The sequence below is a fragment of the Lycium barbarum genome, chromosome 6, assembly GCF_019175385.1.
Source record: "Lycium barbarum isolate Lr01 chromosome 6, ASM1917538v2, whole genome shotgun sequence".
NCBI classification, from domain to species: Eukaryota; Viridiplantae; Streptophyta; class Magnoliopsida; order Solanales; family Solanaceae; genus Lycium; species Lycium barbarum.
In genome coordinates, this window is record NC_083342.1 from 121,723,623 (window position 1) to 121,740,317 (window position 16,695).

A 16,695-nucleotide genomic window follows, 5' to 3' on the forward strand; every position below is an offset into this window, starting at 1 on the left:
ATAATTTTCTTCAATGTACATCTTATTAGGAACGTGTATTTGGGTCGGGTCTATTTTTTTTTAGTTTAATTGGATCAACTTAATAGACTTTTTTTTTTTATTTGCAAATATGAAAATTACATCTTAAAAATCAAGAAACCAACATAATTAGCATCTTAAACAAGGAATCACACTCATTAACAACAGAAGTAAAATTAACATTTTCACCAAAGGACTTGCATCTTTTATGCATATTAAAAAAATGAATTTGCACAAGTAAAATAACATCTTCAGTAAGGGAATTACACCAATCAAAATAAGAAAAATAATAGAAAAACTCTTCAATAGGTAAATACACCCCATAAGTAAATGTAGAATTAGATAAACTACAAGTTCTAAAAAATAAATCATAAATTTCATATTTTTTCTAAGCAGTGCTTACGAAATTTTCATCACAATTTAAGTAGTAAAGTGATTTAAATTAAATTTAACAATTATAAAATAGCACAAATTTTTATAATACACTCCCTCCGTCCATTTTTATTTGTCCATAATATTAACAATATATGTCCACTTTTACTTATAAGTTATATAGTTTGAAAAATCAAGACATAATTTACCATTTTATACCTATTTTACCCTTATTATTAAGTACTCCAATTCATTTCTCATTTTATTTATTGCTTATTAAGAGTGTCCCAAGTCAAATATAGACAAGTAAACATGGACGGAGGGAGAAATAAACACAAGAAATTATAAATAAAAAAAATGAATTTTGATCTCAATCCAAAATTCCCATTAAGACCCAAGTTTTTCGATTTAAATACTCAGAGTTTTGAGATTAAGAGAAATACTTAGTTTAAGGAAATTTGAAGTTTCTATTTGTGTATTCTCGCTAGAGATCACAGATAAAATAATAGAAAAGAGGAAAGACAATATAAATAATAAAAAGATAAATAGAAATTGGGAGGGCCGAAAAGGGAATTACTGGTACAAAGGAAGTAAAAAGCGCAAAGAAAAAACGGGAGTCTGAAAATGTTCAAGATAGATTCAAACTTGTGTCTACCAGCCATGACACCTTTGTCTAATTTACGACTGGGGGTGGCAGGATCAAATATTTGACCTAATTTAAGCAAGTTACAACATAAGAATATAAAAAATTTATTAATTGAGGGGGTGCCATGCCACCCCACCCTAAAGGGTGGATCCGCCCCTGCTTGTAGTAGTCTATTAGAATTATTATTTATTTACAAAATTTTAAATATTTGATATAATCGCTGTAAAAGATTTTTTTTTATTTTGGACACATCAATAATATGTCCTACGACGAAGTAAGCAGAAAATAAGTACTGGTTAACTTATTTGTTTATTTTCAAACAATCCATGTTTGCGATCGTTTATCTTTCTAAGCTGCTCTCACTATAGATTTTTATATACATTTTTCAGGAAAATCAAACTGCAGCTGACTCTATAGTCTATACGTAAAACCTTGCGGCATGAGTCTTCCTCCAATGTAAATAAAGGAACTCGCCCTTTGATAACAAGCGAGTGTATGATAAATTTTGTTTTGTTTTGGCACATAGGCTTATGTAGCATGAAATCATTGGGTTCAACTAAACGTTTTAGTCTTTTAGACATAAGACATGGAACACATATCCATGCATGTCTATCACTGAAATTTCAATATAAAATTATTGAATTCTGAATACCACACCTTGTAGTAATCACAAGTATCAAAGTACACGTACGCACTGTCCGTTGCTTATATGATACCTTGCTTGCCTTGAGGGGGTAAGAATATATGCCTACCAAATTTGAGACTATGAACTTGATAGTGCGCAAGGCTCACTTGAAAGCTTCTCACATAGCCATCATTATATGAAGCATATTTGCGCAGCGCATAATAGATTACAGTAACTTATAGGGTCAATGTCACAAATATCACATTCCATTTCGGTGCTCAATGCATGAGTGAACAATTGAAACTTATAGGTTATACAATGTCAATGTCCAGACAAAAGATCACTTTCCATATATTGTTGCTTGTTTCCAAGTGCAGCCTATATATACCACAACCTTTAAACGCTAACAGACTAGAAAACAAAATTGAATCTCCGCCAAACTCATTTAGGCAACTAACGTATGTTCACGCTTGTAGAAAGGTTGAACAAGAAACTTCTTTCTAGACTATTGCACAACATGAGAAAATCGAGCCAACAAGCACCAATCAGAAACTTGTGCAAAATCCTATAAATTATGAATCCATCACAGCAGCTCCTTCAAACTTAAGCTGCAACTGGCTCAGCAACTGGGCTAGAAGAGTTAGCTTTAACCTGCCATCCAAATGTACATATTATTGCAAAGGCTGAATAATCCTTTTCAATTGTATCTGACCCATAAAAGACAGCGGGGAGAGGGGTTGCATAAACTATCCAGCATGTCTTTGTGCATGATATTTTGTGAGAATAGATGATCTAATATACCAGTTAAAAATGATTGAGAATCTCAGTTCACAACCTAAGGAGGATTTCCTCCCTACCTGCAATTTTTACATGCACATGTGTGAGGGACGCTTCTGCAAATTCCTGGTAGTCACCTTATGTCTTCAAAATAGAGGACAAGAAGATCTAAATACACTAAATTTAGGGATTAAAGAATAAGCCAAGCTTCAATGGCATTTTGGAGAACTCAGGATATCCCACCGGAGCATCTTGACAAGGAGATGACTGTATTGTGTGTGGATAATTAACGGTATTTAATTCACGAGGAAATGAATTATGTTATCCTCTAGAAAACTATAGATTTACCCGCAATAACAGTGAACCGAGAGATTACCTTTGCTGCCTTAAAGAGTTCATCAATCACTTCAGACAAGGTTGGATGTGCATGAACAGCGTACTTTATGTCCTGCAAGATGCGATTAAAATGACAAAGCGAAATAGGATAATGTTGCCAAAAATGCGACTGGTACATTATATCTTTTACATGAAAATCATGATTCTGGAATCCAGCCGAAGATCGCAAAGGTTGCAAGCCAAGAAATAGAATTTCATTATTGAAAGAAAACATGTCTACTCCATCATCCCTCCCTCAAAGAAAAAAAAAATGGATAAAAAATCTTATCCGATACCAAAAATCCTCTAACCAATTCAGTTGAAAATCTTTCCACAAAACTGTTTTATCTAATGAGGGGAAAATGCAACTGCAATGTCTACATATGTGTTTATCTTATGAGGGGGAAACTGCAGTGGAAGATAATGTCTACCTGTATACGTGTTCCCATAGCTATGGCATTGGATGCTTCATGAATGAGGTCCGCAGCATGCATTCCAAAAATGTGAACTCCTAGGATCTCCCCATTGTCGGGTCTATATATCAACTGCATTGGACAAACAATTCAATGAACAAAAGCAATCCTACTAATCTTGGGAAACTAGAAACAGACTAAAGCCATCAGAAACTAAATACAAACTGCAAGAAGTAGCCGGCAATAATAAAAAAATCCATGAAAAATCAATTAGAAAAGTTCATCATGACCACCTTTGCAATTCCCTCCCCTTCATTTTCAGCAAGGGCTTTTGTGTTAGCCTTGAAACTAGTCTTGGCTATACCAATCTCAAAACCCTCCTTTTCGGCTTTTTCTCTGGCTTGAGGCTGCAAGATTGCAAGAAAATTATAAAACCTTTACAAAAATGCAACTGACAACTAAAAAGATTAACTCAGTATGACAGACTGAATTTTAACAAGAATAGATGCTTCAGCGAGTTTGCAAACACATCAAGTGTATGTAGGTTAATAAAATAGGCAGGCTTGTGTAAGTTCCAACTGTCAGTATCAGACAAACGTACAAGCAGACTCAGTAACCTAACTATTTCTCTAATATCTGCTGAACATCCTACAAATTCAAAATATTGTGAAACAGTAAATTTTCCTTCTAGTGCTAACTCATGAAATGAGAAGATATTTAAAGAGCAAATAGTCCAGATGCAACCAGTAAAGGATATCCAAAAAAGTTATTGTACCTCTGTTAATCCCACCATACTGATTTCAGGATGGGTAAAGCATGCAGCTGGAATACTTAAATGATTCAGGACATGGTCCTTTCCAGTAACTTGCTCAACAACTATGTAAGAAGAAAGGCCAAACGTTAAACAATTAGAGGAAAACTTGCTTGATGATAAACATAGCAGTGGTGTCACATGAGATCGTTACCAGAGATTCCTTGTGCACTTGCAGCATGTGCAAGCATCATTTTTCCATTTGCGTCACCAATGCAATACAAGTGAGGAACCTAGCAACCATGAAACCTAATGAGTTGAAGGAAAATTGTTATAGAGAAATTTAAAATAAAAATAAAAAATAATCATGCCTACCAACTCTCCGCTGGCATCAATGACACGCATGCAGCCATCAACAGGAACAAATCCACGTTGTGTTTGAACATTTATCTGTTTATAAAACAATATTATGAGATGTCATAACATTTATAAAGTCAGTCTCAATAAACATTTATGCAACCAACATTTTCCAGGCCAAGTCCCTTCGTGAATGGAGCCCTTCCAGTTGCAATTAGAGCAGCATCTACCTGCAGCAGAATTGAACAATTTGGGAACATATAAGATGCTAGACAGGAAACAGGTATACTGCAGAGTATAAAAGAAGTGGAGAACAAGATCTTAAATCTGATTGCAGGCAACAGTGAAAGCAAAGTTGGTTCTCCTTCTTTTGATGTTCATTGCCACTACTCAGAAAGACCTGCCTGCATAGTCTTTTTTATCTTATTTAAAAAAAAAAAAAGACTATGCGGGTAGGTCTTTCTGTATAGTCTTAAAATAATATGTTGCAAGAATGTTGCTTAAACTGATAAAGCTTATCCAGTAATTTAATTATCTTATACCACCGACTTAAGATGTGAACTTAATGTACTCATACAACAATCACAATGTGCTTATCAAGTATATAGTCCTGCAATGAAGTACCTATACGACAGATCAATACAACAGTGGTTTTTTTCCCAATAAATAGGTATGTCCAACAATGATAAAACTTAAATGATGAATGAGGCCTATGATGTCGCAAAAATACTCAATGAAGGTACTTTTACAACCAAAGACTTAAGATTTATTAATTTGTTTATTGTTGGCTATGATTTAAGATTTATGATCTTAACCAATAACCATGATCTGAGACCAAAAGCATGAATAGAAAATAACAATGTTAAACTCCTCTGAACAAAAAGCTACAACTTACTTCCAATGTATCCTTCAGTTCCTTAGTCTTTGCATCAATAAGCTCAATAGTCACTGGTTTTCCATCCTTTGCTGGAGTTATCTGAAGAAGGTGCAACAAAACTCAGAAAACTGTTTGGCACATCGGAATTCAAGCTGATATTTGCATATATTACCTTGCTTGCAAATACACCTGTGTGATAATCAATCTTTCGAGGATTTATGAGGACTCGTTGTGCCAATTTCCCAATCTCAGGATCAAAGCCGGGCATGAGTTGATCTAATGCCTCAACAAAGGTAACCTGCGCAGTTATCCAGTGGTCAGCATAGAAAGACAGATTGTTGTTCTGTTGCTACGGATACAGTCTCGCAGAAAAGTAAAATAGCCTTCACCTCACTTCCAAGTGCTGTGTACACATCACTGAATTCTAGTCCAATGTAACCACTTCCGACAATAGCAATCCATTGGGGTACAAATTCCAATTTGAGTGCATGATCACTTGTTATCACTGTCTTACCTGCAAAAGCAAGCATTGGTATCATTAAATGATGCAAGTTCAACATAAATGTAGACACAGGACTTTTTTTATAACAAGAGATCCCCGAGGGCTAAAGGTGCACGGTGTGAAACTCGGTGGATGCCCGACCCTCTACCCTTCTCCACTTAAATATCATACATAAAAAATACTTGCAGCTCGATAATTCAGTTCTTTACTGCGTTGTGAACAGGCAATAATAATTAAGAGGAAAGCACTTACCATCAACCTTGATGCCTTTGGGCACCATGGGGACAGAACCAGTAGCAATTATAATATCTTTTGCTGTTATTACAGTATCTCCATATTTGACTTTTTGTGGACCCTGAAATAGCACAACAAAAGCTTTCATCATCAAAATCCAATTGGTTATGGACAAAAGAGTAGTAATCTGTAAAAGATAAACGTACCAAAATTGTCCCAAAACCTGTCAATATATCCACACCTAGGGCTTTCATTGAATTGGTCAAATTACTACGAATCTTGGAGGCCAAATTATTTGCATGATCAGCAACACCCTGTCTGTCATATCCAGCGGCGGCAACCTTACATGAAAGATAAGCGAAGACTTAAAAAACGAGTGGGAAAGACCTGAGTTAAAAGTTACATTAGGGGGGGCCCTGAGCTTCCTTTCTAGATGCAACTTAATTAACAAACAATGTATAGTCTTAAGTTCATTTAAACACAATAAGTAGGTACCAGAAACACAAGTCGATTGTTGTAGTTAATGCATGAATTATTTCATCTACTTTTACTCCTATGTTCCTGATTTTAAATGGCTTATGAATGTCACTGCTATGGGAGTTCAGTAATCATTGTTGCCCTATATACACCCCCAAAAAAAGAGAGGTACAAAACAACCATTATTCAGGCTCGGTATTTCTCAAATATTAGGGTAAATACAAACATCAGACTTCCCAATTTTGCCTTGGCTCTGCGTAATACAGGCTAGATACGCGTATAGTACCCAGTACGATTATGACATGAAAGTACAAAAATGTTTTTGAGATACGGGGATCAGATACGAACTGTCGTACTAAGATATAGTAGTCTTTTTCACATTTTTCATTATATGTACAAAATAAAGATATTACAAGAAAACTAATAACTGTCGGTAACAGAAGTGAAAAGTAAGAACACACATTCTATCATTTGTATGAATTTAAATAGTATAAGCTATGAATTGAAGTCATCCAACATCCTTATTAAAAATCATTTGATATTATATGGAAGCATCAAACACATTAGAAACAAGAGGTGCATCTCCGGACTTGGTCAACAAAACCACATTTTTGTTTAAAATTGCATTTCGGCTGAAAATATCCAGGTTGACCCCATCCCAATGCACACAATTTCAGGGTATCATCTCCAAAGTAGAGATATTCCCGAAATATTAATAGCAATAAGATATGGGGCATATCGTACCCTGTGCCAATATGAAGTTTGGAAGTTAGTAATGTGTTTCACAGTTTTGCTCCTAAACTATTCCATGTTGCATTACCTCATAAATCCTAAGTGTTGTGATTATGCAACAACATACCCAAATGATCACACAATTATGTTAACCGACATATGCTATATCAGTACCCCATGTAAACCTAAACATATTAGGTTTCTAGGAGCAGAACAAGAAACACCTGTAGATCAAAAGACTTCATATGGCGTTCATTAGGCAAAATACTTTGTAATTGTTGCTCTCTATGCGGAAGGGATTGGGAAGATGCGAACCAATTATTTCTGCATTGCAGCTTCACCAGTCAGATTTGGCATTTTATTATGTGTCATGTTGGTATCAAATGGTGCATGCCTAGGAGCACGGTTGATTTTCCCCTTTTATGGCATAAACAGGATTTGCATAAAGCGTCGGGTTACATCTGGAAGTCGATCCCAGCAGTAGTTTGGTGGGTCGTATGGAAAGAGAGAAATGCTAGAGTTTTTGATAACAAATTAGTTCTTTACACTCACTATAAAGTTTTATCTTTTAGATGTAATTCTATCCAGCTTTTTCTTAAAGTTCGACCCCTCTTTACTTCAATAAAATTCTTTCAGTTACCTATCAAAAAGAAAAAGAAAAAAATGGCGTTCATTAGGCTTCTAGGAGCAAGAACAAGAAATACCTGTAGACCAAAAGACTTCATATGGTGTTCATTCTGAAGCTCCCGCATGCGACCACTGACAGCTAGAAGGGCTTTGGAAGGAACACAACCCCTATTTACACATGTTCCTCCAACTACGTCCCCTTCAATGATAGCAGTTTTCAAGCCCTGAAAAGAATTTTAAGTAATTAAGCAACTATTTGCTGGAGAAATAAACAGAACCATCTTGTTCCACCCAAGTAATCAGTCCATCCAGGCTTCAATGATCTCACAATTAAATTTCATAGAATTACAGAAAACAAATTGACGTTTCATAGGAGTTTACTCTACAATAAGTATTTCCAGGGTTGTTAAAGGCTCACTTAAAGTGCGCTTAAGCCCTGAAGCTCGGTGACGTCCAGCTTGTGGGCTTTTCCTCGCTTAGTTGGCACTTTAGTGTAGGCATCAATCTGTTAAGACATGTGTACCTCCACAGAGGGGTTTAGGCACAACATCAGCTAGAGCTTAATTATAGTTCTTTTCCCATTTTTTTGTCAAAATTATTATTCTTTGTTGTCATATTTGCATTACATTTCTATTTTTTTTTCTCCCTTGGCACTTTTCTTCACTAAAGGCCACACTTAAAGATCCAATTTTTGACTCACGGTTCTTCATTCATGAACTACATTTAGTGATACAGACAAATAAAGCACCTATTCCAGCTAATAATCCTTGTATTGCTGAGTAGAAAAATATTATTAGTTCTATAAAAAGAAAAGCATATCTAGTAGTACTACTAAAGAAAGCAGAGAAAGCCAGGTAAACAAACTAACATCAATCAAAAAGAGAGCAAGGCGGGTTCAAATACAAAATGATAAATATCAGAATCAGCTGAGCGTAAATCTTAACAGAGCATAACGCTAGTGGACGAACATGAGTATGGTAGTACCACCACAAAAGTAGTGTACCTTGTCAACGGCATGAAGAGCAGCACCATGGCCACCAACACCAGCACCAATAATAACGAGATCATAATCAAAGCCCTTAGAAGAAGGAGCTCCATTCCCAGCCAAAGAAGCCTCGATTCTGTTGGAACAACCACGCCTCATAGCATTAGATGACTCGAGACGATGCGTAGAAAGAGACGACTTGAATCCAAAAGCTTCTCTTCTAAGACCACAGAATCGAAGTGATCGTGGAGTCAGCGAATTGGACGCATTCGCATTGGAGGAATCCCATCTGCAGATCGTGGATGGAGAAGACAGTGAGAGAGCAATTGAAGAATGCATTGTGTGTGATTATTAGGGTTTTTGTGGAGATTGATTGAAGAAATGTGGGAGCAGGGGGAAGAAGGAGGGAGATATATAGTGTGTGTGTTGAGCTTTGAGAGCTCCGTTGGAGGTGGCGGAGTTAACTAAGTGAGGAGACTCCTCTTGGGTAGCGTAAGTTTTTCTTGTACACTCTGTGTTGTGTGTTCTTTTTGTTGGTTGGATGAACCAACTACTTATTCCTCCTATTAATTTGGAAATTATTTATTATGTGTTAGGATTTTTTTATTTCATAAAAGATGGACCCAAATCGTACACTATTGAATTCATTTTCACAAACTACTATATATATATATATTGGTCAATTCGGTTTTGTATACTCCCAATTTAATTTATCGATTATTGATTTGTAAACATGCTAAATCAATTACCAAATCACTAAGATATTTGTTATCAATTTTAGGTTAATCGGCTTGCGGTCTTTAATGATTTAATTTAACCCATAAGAAAATGTTCCCCTAAATTCTTTTTCCTTTCTCTTGTTTTTGGTTAATACATTTCAAACTATCATCAGAGGATCTCTCACTCGTCACATACCATTTCAATTTAGCTTGGCAGTTATTTCTTAGATCATGAAGTACATTATTACCGAAATAATTTGCTCCAAAAGGGAAAATAAAAACAAGTCAGCAGCTTCGTAAAGAAAACAGTAGCACCAAGCCACAGGGTTTGTATTTAGAATTTAAAGTCATTATTATATAATTAAAAATAAAATAAAAATTATCTTGTTGGGTTACCGATTTATCCCTTAATTAAAATCTTAAAACCGAACCAATAGTCCAATAATTTTTTTTACAAAACCGTTAATTCAATAACTCCATACCGATAAATCAATAGCATTTTTTTTTTCATTTGCTTTATCGGTTAAACCGGTTTTGCGCACTCTGAAATAGGAGCTATGTTCTAGTCATTATTTAGAAAGTTAAACTGTCAAAGGATTCCATTTTTGCAAAGACCTCTTTTATAAATTTACTAAAATCAAAGTTATATAGTGTTCTATTGCGTGCTGGAAACGTTTGCCTTTTTATTTTGTAATCTTAGGAATAGTAATGTATTTATAATTTACAAACAATTCCTTCTTCAAAGACAATTTTATATTTTTATTTAGGTAAATAATTTTTCTTTTCCCTTTTCCAAAGACAACGTTTACAGCACGTACCAAATAGGGTATTGCGATTTTCTAGATTTCCATACATATCAGCATAAAAGTTTCGTATATAAAGCACTGTGCTTGTTACGATTACGGTTCCTTGTTAATTTCCATCCCCAGCGCCGCAAAGGACAAGGTCGATTCTTGCCGATCCATTCGTTGACCTGGATATTTCTGAACAGATGGAGGAAGATGCACAAGTGCTTAATTATGATGATGATGATCTAGATAATGTTTCCAAGTTGCAAAAATCGCCTCACTACATCGACATAATGCAGAAAGTTGAAGAGAATGTCACAACCAGTAAAGGTAAAGGTGTTGCTGATGATGATGCAGAATATCTACTGATAGTAGCCTGTACTACTTTATCAGTTGACATTGAGAATGAAATCGTTATAATCCATAATTTCATACGCGAAAAGTATCGATTGAAATTTCCTGAGTTAGAATCACTTGTGCCTCACCCTATTGATTACGCTCGTGTTGTTAGAAAAGTTGGCAACCAAAACGATTTAACTCTTGTGGACTTGGAAGGACTGTTACCCTCAGAAATCATCAGCACTGTCTCTGTTTCGGCATCAACTACAATTGGCAAGCCATTACCAAAAGATATTTTACACAAGACACTGGAAGCATGTAATAGAGCCATTGTTCTTGATTCTGAAAAGAAAAAGGTTGTCCATTTTGTCGATAATTGAATGAGATACATTGCTCCCAATCTTTCTGTTCTTGTTGGGAGCGCGATTGCTAGGAAACTTATCGGTGCTGCTGGTGGTCTTTCGTCGTTGGCAAATATGCCTCGTTCTGATGTTGAGCTTCTTGGCGCCGAAAGGAAGGAATTACCAGGCTTCCCCTCTCATATTTATAATGTTCGTCCATTGGGAGCAGGTTATATTAATCAATGTGAAATATTCAAAAGTGCACCTCCTAACTTTAGGATCCAAACCTATCAACTGGTAGCGGGCAAATGTATATTAGCGGCGCATATGGACTCGACTAGAGGCGACCCGACTGGAGAATACGGAAGATCTCTTATTGAAGAGATCCTTACAAGGATAGAGATATGGCAAAAGCCTCGTCCGGTTCCAGTTCCTACTGATGATTCTGAGCCTTGTAAGAGAAAGAGACCTGGCCGTGTTTCTCCTCAGAGAAAGAGGAAAAAAACACACTCCTATGATTTGATGAAGCTAGTAAATAACATGATCTTTGGAGTACCTGAAAAAACCCAAAGCACCTAATTTCTCTGAGTCTGGAACAATTTCTAAGATTAATTAGATATTGTTTGATAGGTTGACCTTGGCCGGGATAAGGTAAAGTACTAGCAGTAATTGTTACTTTTGTTTCTTCTTATCAAATACAGTATACTACTTAAATCTTTTCAAGCAATTTAGTACTCTCATTTATGCAGTTGTGGAAGGTTGTTCAGCTTGTGAGAAGATGTGGGGAACATGAACAACTATGAGATAGGAAGCAGTAGATCTGTATGTTTTATTCCAAAACCACCTTATCTCCTCTTCAAGAATATGTTCAAGAGGAAAATAATTTCATGAATGATCCTTGAAATAATTTCAGCAGTTTTTTTTCTTGAGTCTGTCTGCAATAGGTACACTTTCAAACAAGAATATGACCAAAGTTCAATATTATCTCATCCACTGGGAATTTTCCTTTTAATTACTCTCCACGCCATCAAGGAGATTCTAATAAACTCGACTAGCTTTGTTTTGCAAAGAGAAGCAAAAAGGAATTAAATGAGATCTCAGAGTTCACAGTAACTTGATATACCGGAAGAAAAGCAATCATGCTGCTTTAAACCATCTTTAACACAATGAAAGGATTAGAGTCGATAAGTGAATCGCAGCATTGGTTATTTCAATATAAGAGAAGATGCAGATTTTCACTCAAGTCATAATCATATTCGACTAAGTTGTTTCATGGGACAGTTACTAGCGAACAAGCAAAATATTTGAGCTTCAGGATTGTATAATTGGAAGCAGTAATGCAAATGGGGAACTAACTAGATGAGCTTAAGGCCAAAAATATTAGCGCAGACGATGTTATCTGTAGTATTGACTTTGCATTTATAGCAGCCACAAACACCGGGAAAAAAAAAAGGTTTTGCATGGTTGTTAATATACAAAACAGTTAGCAACCTGGACTACAAACGAGTGAAGTCGATTCGATCCGAGCTCTTGGGAGTGGAATGAATTCGGCAGCGGATCGTGGAATCTTGGTGGTCTTCTCTATCTAATGAATGGGGAGTCCGCTTTAAAATCATCCGCCCTGCACCCAATCCCCGAGAAAAAAGGTGTAAAATTTTCATAAAGCTGAGACAGTTACGGGAGGACCTAAATAGAAGAATCAGCTAGTATCTCAGTATCTTCGATTACTAGGCAATCGAGAAGAATGCATAGTAACTTTTATGAACAAAACAAAAGACTTGGTAAAAAAAAGAATCAGCACTGTAGTTTATCTTTATCTTGTTTTCACCTTTTCCTGAATCTTGGAACCTTTCCAGCATTGATGTTTTCAATGTTTTTAATCCTCATTTCAAGTTTCAGAATATCAGTCATTTTATAGCTACTGCTCGCTTTCTCATGGTTGTTAATGTTTCCCATCTCCATATTTCCTCCAGTTACGTTTGTACCCTTTGCAGTTACCTTAGGTGCTTCCACACTAGTACCCGAAAATTTTGCATGTTTACTATCTTCCCTGTTTGCATTTGGACCGTCACTTGCAAGTTCGATACTATCAGGCAAGTTGAGCATACAGCCACCTTTGTCATTGTTGTCCGTGCTCTCTAGTGGCACCATTTCTTTAACTACATATGACTCATGTCCATCTAATTCCTCTGATTTTCCATTTGAAATCTCAAGCTTTTCGCTTAACGGTTTTGATTCCAGTATAGTCTCCTTTTCTCTAACAGTTCCATCATTTGAAGCTGGAGAAGATCGGCATTTGATGCTAATTAGGGGTTCTTGATTACCAGGTAGAGTAATTTCTTTCTTCATAAGCTTCCTCCAGCATAAAGATTGAGAAATTGGTATATTGTCATCATCTGATGACGATTCTACAGCTCTCATTTCACAATCCTGAAAATTACCATCTTTTCTAACCTCATCAAATTTCTGCAAAAATTCACAACATACAGAGGCATTCATCTTTTCGTGGTGTCCCCACAACATTCTTGGAATCCTTTCACTAGTTTTAGACTGCTGTCCAGGTGCAACGTTTTGGTTCTTCCACCACTCCAAGTATCGTTTGCTGACATCTGACTCGAAGAGCCTAGAAGGTATATAGAGCTTTGCATCTTTAATTGATCTGTCATAATCGCTCCAAGCATGAGTCACACAACCGGGCACATCTTGATCGAATCCAAATTGCATTGATACTCTATGAGGGTTATACAACTCTACACTATCCATCCCAACTAGTTTAGAAGCTCGGACAAGTCGAGCAAAAATCATGATTTCACTTCCCATTTTTGGTCCAACCACCACATATTCCTCCCTTTCCTTGTAAAATTTGCTGACATCCCAATTCTTCACAGTATCAATAGCGTAAGGACGCCACAGAAAACATTCCGCTGCAGAATCTATTTCACTCCTAGGATCCACACAATTTAGTTTTTTCACCTTATGCCATCTAGCCACTCTTGGCTCCCCACAGTAAATAACACTAGGCTTGGGCTGCAAATAGGGAAATCTCTCCCATGCCCATAGCTGAACAAAATGAAGCGGCGCGCGAAGCATAAGATCCGACTCATCTTCCATACATCTAGAATTACTACTCTGTTCAGCTGAAGATATAATCAACTGTTTAAGCAAGTTTAAATCTCTATAAATACTAGCAAGAACAGCAGGGGCAAGTGCTACTGGAATTCCTTGAGAAAGATGTATTGCAATAGGGAAAAGAGCTCTGTCCACAGTCTGATAACTTCTAGTAGGAAGCGCATACCTTGACAACCAAAGGCTCAAAAATGCAACATGCTCTAAATGGTCACCTTTTCCTGCAAAGTATTCCATCCAGGCATGGTGAGTAACATTCATTTTACGCGCTCGAATAACTTTAAGGGCCTCACAAAGAGTTTTTTCAACTTTAACATAATCTTTGGTCTTAACAGGTTTCAACACAGAGTGGCCTAATACAGAGAAACCACCCAAAACTACCATATCCTCCAAAGTAATAGTTGCTTCTCCCCATGGTAAAATGAATGTATTAGTCTCCAAACACCATTTCTCAGCTAGAGCAAGAATCAAATCATTGTGCCTATAAACCTTGAATGTGGAACCTATAATAGCTTCAAAGATTCCAACTTTTTTCCATATTTCTTGGTATAGAGGCTTTAACTGATTGACCCATTTAGACCATCCCTTCAAGTATGAACAACCACCCCTAAACCGCACATTTAGTGAAGAACAAGAAACTTCGGGTCTTGAAGGGAGAAAAGGGAGTTTTTCAGCAGAACATATAGTTGGTTTTAGAAAATGAGCAACTCGAACAATGGGTTTTACTTCTTCATCATCAACAGGTGAAACCATAAACTCCTCTCTTTCTTCCATGATTGCATTTTCTGAAGTATCCACCATTGTTGATCAGTATCAAGTTTTTGAATTTTTCTTTCTTTCTTTGGTTATCTCTCCCTTTTTACATCAGGGTTTCAAGAATGTAGTAGGAGAAAATAACCCAAATAAGAAAAGAAAGTTGTGCACCTAATTTTCTCTTTGTATTGATTCACACTACCAATATTTTTCTTTTTAGTCTGGACAAGAATGGGACGCATGCCACTGAAAAGTGTAGTAGTACTATTTTTTTATTTTTTTTTGTCTGGGCATGAAAAACAAGCAAATATGATCAGCAAAAATTCTATTTGCAGGTAAAGAATCGCGTAGCTGCAATTGCAACTTTTTGCTGGACAGGCCAAAAGTTAAAAAGAAAGAAAAATGACACAGTAGCCACATTTTCATAACACAAAAGTGTTAAGGTTTTAAAAACGTTGAATTTGTATTGACTTTTGCACTCATACTTTTTTTTGCTATAAAATAGCAATATTCTAACTTGACTTAAGGGTCTTATCTTATCAAAAATATGTTCTTATCGTATTCCTTGTTTGTAAATTCATTCCTTTAATGATACAAGTGTTGGAATTAATACACGTTTTAATATTAAAATTTTGCATGATCATTCATGGTTATTATGGTGATGTTACCTTTTATCTTCTCAGGACCTTCTTTTTAATTCTCCCCAACCCAAGCATCTGTTTTCATTTTTCATCATATGTCTATCATTTTTTTGGTCTTTTCAAGATCATCTTTTATCTTCTCAAGAACTCTTTTTTCCATCATCACACTTATATCACATTTATAGCGAGTTAAGTGCCTAGATGATCACCCAATTTTGGCCAATTGATCATCAAAGTCACTCAATTTTGTTTTGTCTTCCAAAGTTCATTCAATTTTACCTAGCTAGCTAGCTTCCATAGTTATATAATTTTGCCTAGTTAGCTTCTATAGTTATCCAACTCTGCCTAGTTAACTTCTATGATCACTTTAGCTGAAAATACAATTTCCGATACCTATTTAATAAGGTGACAGCTCTAAATTTTTTGGAAAAAATATTTTAAAAATTAACATCAATATTTAAAATTATTTAGGACCGACCCAACCCACCCTAAATCCGACTCAATTCTTGACCCGACCCAGTTAATTCAAGTCAGTAACAATTGAATTGTCGTATTAGTAGTTTCTAGAAAGATATTTGTACATTTTATGTACTGACATTAGAGGATGAATTTATGTTTGAACAAGTTTCGTACATTTTCTAAATTGATATACAAGTAGAATATATTGTCTTCAAATGTTTGTATTAAAACACAAATGTTATTGTTCAACATCTAACAACTTATATTAAAAGAGTTGGTCAATCCAATATTGAGAGTTTTGAAAATATATCAAGTTACTAGAGGTCAAATTTTATGTAATCAACATTTATCACAATCAGTGGCGGAACTATGCATAATGAAGAGGTTCAATTAAATCTCCTTCTTTGAAGGCTATATTGTGTAAATAAGATAAAATAATCTCTATTTTTTTATACGCTATGTAGGTTTTAGAATCACCGATTGACATAACCCACGATATTCAGCAAATCGTAGCGTAATATTACTCTATAAAATAGTGTTAGGAAACTAATTAAATTCCAATTTTCTTGATAGAACTAGCATACACGTATTCATAGCAAAAACGATTGTACACAACCTAATAAATAACCAAATGTGTACATTACCGAAGTCAACCACAAGCCGGAAACCCTTTCCAATTTAGATTAGGAGTCGATTATTTTTTTCCTTTTTGTTTACACTAGAACTAGGTTTTTTTCTCTATTTATAAACCTATATAAGGC

At 35.7% G+C, this 16,695-nt stretch overlaps 2 protein-coding genes and 1 pseudogene across 2 annotated transcripts; 1 reads left to right on the plus strand and 2 right to left on the minus strand.

Moving 5' to 3' along the window:
- Nucleotides 1-1,988: 1,988 nt before the first annotated feature.
- Nucleotides 1,989-9,304, minus strand: LOC132598429 (dihydrolipoyl dehydrogenase 2, chloroplastic-like). Its single transcript, XM_060311290.1, has 15 exons — nucleotides 8,787-9,304; nucleotides 7,861-8,007; nucleotides 6,154-6,288; nucleotides 5,966-6,068; nucleotides 5,601-5,725; nucleotides 5,384-5,509; nucleotides 5,230-5,310; nucleotides 4,502-4,564; nucleotides 4,353-4,427; nucleotides 4,192-4,270; nucleotides 4,002-4,102; nucleotides 3,520-3,633; nucleotides 3,245-3,358; nucleotides 2,815-2,886; nucleotides 1,989-2,312 (listed from the first exon to the last, which is right to left on the minus strand). Exons 1-15 carry the CDS (start codon nucleotides 9,105-9,107, stop codon nucleotides 2,265-2,267), a joined length of 1,704 nt encoding a protein of 567 aa, XP_060167273.1. The 5' UTR covers nucleotides 9,108-9,304; the 3' UTR covers nucleotides 1,989-2,264.
- An 869-nt stretch (nucleotides 9,305-10,173) lies between these two features.
- Nucleotides 10,174-12,749, plus strand: LOC132598430 (U4/U6 small nuclear ribonucleoprotein Prp31 homolog; annotated as a pseudogene).
- A 30-nt stretch (nucleotides 12,750-12,779) lies between these two features.
- LOC132644558 (uncharacterized) lies at nucleotides 12,780-14,882 on the minus strand. The gene has a single exon (XM_060361149.1). It carries the CDS (start codon nucleotides 14,880-14,882, stop codon nucleotides 12,780-12,782), a length of 2,103 nt encoding a protein of 700 aa, XP_060217132.1.
- Between the last annotated feature and the right edge of the window lie 1,813 nt (nucleotides 14,883-16,695).